This window comes from Danio aesculapii, chromosome 7 (genome assembly GCF_903798145.1).
Source record: "Danio aesculapii chromosome 7, fDanAes4.1, whole genome shotgun sequence".
NCBI classification, from domain to species: domain Eukaryota; kingdom Metazoa; phylum Chordata; class Actinopteri; order Cypriniformes; family Danionidae; genus Danio; species Danio aesculapii.
In genome coordinates this window covers 28238000-28243999 of record NC_079441.1, presented here as the reverse complement: position 1 = coordinate 28243999, position 6000 = coordinate 28238000, and the positions used below count along the sequence as shown (strand labels likewise).

At 34.4% G+C, this 6000-nt stretch overlaps 1 protein-coding gene across 2 annotated transcripts in view; it reads left to right on the top strand.

Moving 5' to 3' along the window:
• The window catches only part of vps13c (vacuolar protein sorting 13 homolog C), a 109905-nt gene that overhangs the window by 39299 nt on the left and 64606 nt on the right, over positions 1–6000 (top strand). For both annotated transcript variants that reach the window (XM_056461529.1, XM_056461528.1), the window contains 2 exons: positions 3226–3310; positions 3430–3530. In XM_056461529.1, the coding sequence (XP_056317504.1) occupies positions 3226–3310; positions 3430–3530 (186 nt within the window). The remainder of the gene's footprint in view (positions 1–3225; positions 3311–3429; positions 3531–6000) is intronic.

Genomic DNA, 6000 nt, shown 5'->3' with positions numbered 1-6000 from the left:
TTGACAGAATTCTTAAAATGTAGCATGGCGTCTACAAAAAACTTAAAGCAGCACAATTTTGTTTTCACCTTTAATATGGTTTCTTAATGTTTCATAAGGAATCAAATCAGCGTAGGGCTGGACAATAATTCGATATCAATATCGCGGTAGATTTTTTTTTTTCAATAACGATGATATGAGTTTAAAACCCATTTCCGGTATTTCAATATAAATTTGCATATATACTGGGCTCGAAATTGCAACCATTTTGGTCGCATATGCGTCTGAAATTTAATCTATGCGACCTCATAATCAATTTGGCAGCATTTGTGCCACTGCATATAATGGTTGTAGTGCGACCTGTTTTGATTTTTTTCTAAAAACGTGCTGAATCGCTCTTCCCTGCCCTTAATATTAGCTGTCAATCACTCAAGGCTTTCCGCTGTCAGATGACAGGGAGCTTTTGTGACCGTGGGAAATGCAAACGGCTAAAGAGTGAAAAGTACACAGGATTGCAAACCCCACCTAAAGTTACAAATAATTGGCGGAGATGAGAGCGATCATGACATGTGGTCAATGTTGATCCGCCAGCTGAGATCAATCGAGCGTTTCGGAGAAGGTGCTCGAATCTCGATGCATTGCATTCACTGTGTGTTCAGCGCAAATGTCCACTAAATGTAAAATCGAATGCTGTACACATCATCGCCAAAGAAGCTCGCCTTTACTAAGTTTACACTGAAACTGCAGCTCGTAACAAATAACGGTATTGCGCTGGTGGTCATCGCGAGAATCCTGCTCTGCCTGCTCATAAATTGGTGCAGCTGACTTGCCTGCTTTTCCACAAAAACAGAAAAATGAAGATCAGCTCATAACGAGACTGAGCATTTAAAATGACACAAACCGAAATTAAAACTTTTAAAGAGTGACAGAAGTGAGACTTTTTTTTTGTCCGTTCTTTGTTGAGATGTATATTATTTTTATATTTAGTTACTGATGACTGTTTTGCAGCTTTCAGCTTTCAGCATTGAATTGAATGATTTATTATAGTCTTTCGTTTGTTTTGTAGCAGAAATATTATTTATTATTTGACATGCATATAAAAACAATAAATATTTCTTACTGCAATGCTTCATTTTTGTTTGATGCAAACCAAACATTTATTTTTCATAAAGTAACAGACTTTTTATAGCAGATAACTTACATTCAAGCGCATTCAAGGCAGCATCATAATGAGAAATGTAATTCGTTGTTACTATTATTGTCATTTTCATTATCATTAATATTCTATAATTATTAGACATACATTTTGAAATTATTGCACACAAATATCAATGTCATCTCAGCATTAGCTAGATAGTTGTTTCTGGTTTTTGTTAGTCCTAATTGATGTTGTTTTCAAGTACAATAAATGTCTTAATAAACAATTTGCAGTGGTGCTCATTCATTTTTGGTCGGTGCTCCTAAATTTTTTCTAGTGCTCCTAATTTCTTTTTGGTGCTCCTAAATATTTGAAGTTGGGAGCACCGGTGCTACCAAGTAAAAAAGTTAATTTCGAGCCCTGATATATATTTAATTCTATGGATAATAACATATATTATCATTTGTCGCTAAATGACTTTCAATGCTCATCCGTCAGAAAGAGCATGATGTCACTTGCGTGATGACGTACATCACAGACACGCGCTCCCAACGCTCAGCAACTGGTTAAGCTCCATTACAGAAAGTTTTAGCTACAAAATGAGGTCATTGAATACAGATGTGAATGAACAAGCTTCCACAAGTAAGAATGCAGATGAATTAGTTGATGAGTGAGGAAAGACTAATGCAGTGGTGTGGAAGTGGTTCGGCGTTTTCAGTTCTGATAAATGTATAGTTTCGGTGCTCTGCAAAATGTGCTGGAGAGTGGTGTCGACTAACAGCGGGAACACATCAAATCTGTTCCACCATTTGAAGCAGTTCCGCCCGATAAAACATACTGAGTGTCAGAAGATGAGGCATCATAAAAGTTTAAGCCAACCTCCCCGACACCAAAACCAGCGGTGTCAGAAGAGAAGGCAATGAAGCAAACACAGATGCTATGAGGCGCCATGTAGGATTTAAATCAAACTTTGCTGATCAACACATACATAAAACACGTGCATATACACCTATGCAATTGAATATTCAAAACATGTATGAAACTAGCGCATATACACATAAACTTGATGCATGCATACACACGCACGTACATGTAATCTTGATCCTTGCATATAATCGATCCTCGCATAAACACCCAAATTAACACTCACATTATACACATAAACTTGCTGTATGCTGGCATATAGCAATCGCCCAAAATGAGGGTACATCTGAGTCTGAGAGTTTTATTTATTTGATAGTTTATTTCACATTTTTTGTTTGTAAAGGCTAAATACAAATAAAAAGTAAACATAAATTGTTTTGTACTGTTTTTATTTTTAAAAAAGTTGGAAGAGCCTGGATGTTATTATAGACTTTGCAAATTCAGTTTGCAGACATTTGTGGGTACAGAGATCCATTGTGTGCGGTCTTGCCAGTTTTTTCCTGGCTTTTTAATATTGTCCATATTGATATCAGAATTATATCGTATGAACCGAAATTAAGAAATATTTTGTGATATAAATTTTTGCCATATCGTCCAGCTCTAAATCAGCGTATTACAAAGTTTTTTTGAGTCATCATGCAACATTGTTTACTGGAGTAATGAAGTTGAACATTCTTTGTTACAAAATAAATTACATTATAAAACGCTTACATAAAAAATGCTATAGAAAAAGTTATTTTAAATTGTAGTAATTCTTCACAATTATATTTCACTGTATCGATAAACAAATAAATCCATAATAGACTTCATAAAACATCTTTAGACATGAAAACATGAAATGAACCTTTAAACATTAAACATTGACAGTCGACTTCTGAAAATCACCATAATTGTGTTTTTTTTTTTTTTACAAGCAAAGGGTTAGAAGTATTTTTTATAATGAAATAAGTTTAAAATAGCAATAGATAGTTGTATCCAATGAAAGTGTAGTATAACCAACTCTATTTGCCATTTTTTCATTAATTAGGCAGATATTACTGTAAAATCACCACAGAAAATAAGTGTCAGCTCTCTGCACATCTATAAGAAGAGTACAAATTGAGAAAATAATGAAGACAAGAAATGCTCAAAATATTGTATTCTATGTTGAAATATTTATATCTTGTTGCTGATATGTTTTTCAGAAGGTGTTGGGGATGCCGCTGTCTAATACCAGGCCAAAGGTCTTGGCTTTAGACCCCACAGTTCTGTCCTACGCTGTTGAGTCAGGTCAGAGAGAACAATGAGTAGAAAATACTTACAATAATAACCACCTACTGTAAATTTGTTGTTTGATTGACTTTATTCACCATTAATGCATATACATTTGTCTGTGTTTGTGTGTTCAGAGTCTGATGAAGACACTAGTGAGAAGTCTGTGGATGAAGAATCTCTCAGATCAACCTTGGAGGAACTGACTGAAGTGCAGTTTCAGTTTGAAGTCAAAGCGGTACGCTCGTCCTTATCACTTTGTTTATACTGGGGTATCTCAAAGTTTGGACTCCACTCTGGGTCTGGACTTACCTCTATTTTTTGATCTCAAGAGCACTAATTGTGTGTAAGTGATTAAAAATTTACTCTTTTCATGAACACACGGTAAAAAATAAAATGAAAATGTACGTTAAAAAAACGGCAGCTGTGGTTGCCAGTATTTCACCGTTAAATATACAGTATAAACCGTAAAAGTAATTTCTCATTTTACAGTAAACTACCATATTTCATTAATTTATAAATGTAATATGTCTGTATTTTGAATTACCAACATCTTCAGATCTTTTATTACACTGATAGACACGTTAGCACAGCCATATGCAGGTGGTGATGGAAAGTTACATAATGAATCAGTGCTCATCTCAAACAACTTTTCCCTCATGCAGAAAATGGTATCAGTGTCTAGAAGGTGCTCAGTGTCATTCACACAGCTACTAAACACCAGTATGGTACCACGCATAAATTTAAAGTCATGAAATAAACATTGTTTATCAACATTAGATGTAACATAAACCTCTAATGTACATAACTGAGGGGCAAACAACTAAAAAGATCCATAATAATGTCAACAAAAAGCATAAAAAGTGATGTGCCATGCAGGGAGTTCAGGGAAAGTTAACTTACGGTTCTTCGCCATATATATTAAGGAAACATACTGTTAACCAAGTTACAGATTTTTACTGTAGCATTTTTACAGTTTTTTACTGTTGAAGTCACGGCCATTTTTTACAGTGCACGTTAAATTTGTAATCTTGTTTGTTTTGGGATGTTTTGAAATTAAATAAAGGCAATAGTTTTCCTAAACCTATTATATATTATTATATAATTATATATTATATATTATTATATATACTATTATATAGAAAGCAGGTGAATACCGAATGAAATTATGATCAGGCACATGGTGAGACACAGGTGATCCTTGCTCACTGACGTTGTAAGCGAGGCACGGCTGATGTGATGTGCGCGAGTGCTTAAAAGCTCCTGTTTCCTTGCGCAAAACAACCGTTCCTGGAAACTCAACTGTTGCGATTATTTTTCTTTGAAATCGATTGGAAAAAAACGGTGCTCGTGCACCTACAGTCCTGCTGCTTTCAAGAGATCTCCAGATGTTTTGTATGCAGCAGCTGTTGCCGCTTTCACTTTTACCATTGTTTGAACAGATTATTATTAGGCCTAATGTGTGCACGTGATCATCTTTTCACTACCGCAGACTTTCTTTTGCTTGCAGTTATTTTGTTAATATGGTTTAGTTATCATCCTTTACAATAGAATTGCTTTAATAGGAGATTAACTCTCCATTTATCTATAGTTACCTGATGATCTGGGACCTTTAGCCTGGACAAACTAGTGTGTATAGTTTTAGATAAATGAGAATGTTTTTTTAAAATGTCAATTGTTTTTTATGAACATTTTTGTGGAATTAATAGTGTATGTATACAGCTATATTTAGCTTGTTTTGATGGATTATTTAAATTATCTAATTTAAATCTGTGGCAAGCAAATAGCCCCTTTCACACAGTGATACTGATAAATATCCGGAAAATTTCCGGAATGTCTTTACCAGTAAATTCAAAAAAGCACTGTTCACACAGGCAAGGATGTTACAGAATTTTTCCGGAAAAGACCATTCACACATCCATTTCAAAATACCGGTAAATTCTGACATCAGTAACCAGAAATGACCTCTAAATTTTTTACATAATAATATGTAATATGCACAATAATATGTAATATGTACATAATAGATCATTTTTTACACAGTTAGCATTAAGAAGGAACATAGAAGCATTATCTGACTAACAACTAGCAGCTAAATGTGTCTGGAAAAATATTCAAAGGCTTTTATTTTCATAAACAGTGCAGATGTGAATGCGTCTGAATGTTCTGATTGGCTGAAGTACACGTCTCACATTACGTGTTCTAAGCATGAATGCAAATTACCGGTAATGTTACAACTTCTCTTTCCGGAAAATTGACGGAACGAATTTACCAGTATTTTCAAAAAGGGCCTGTTCACACATACAAGCCTTTTCGGAAAATTACCGGTATTTTTTCCGGAAAGGTCTATATGTGTGAAAGGGGCTAATAATTAGTTTCGTGTGGCCAGAGAAAAACAAAGGTAAATCCGTAGTGTTGAGCCCTTAAAAGTCATGTGAACAAAAAAAAAGTTAAATTAATGAGGAGGCATGTGGACATTACACAGTAATTAGTCATTTTTAGCATGCAAAAGTCAAATCTATGCATATAAAATATATTTTCCCAACAATAAAATTGTGGCTAGTAAAAACGTTCAGTGGCTAATAACAAACAACTAACCACAGAGGCTGGTGATCAAAAAAGTTAATGTCAAGCCCTGATTATATGTATTTTTGAATGCCACTTAATTTTTTTAATGGTTGATTTATGTATGTCCATCTTCATTAAAA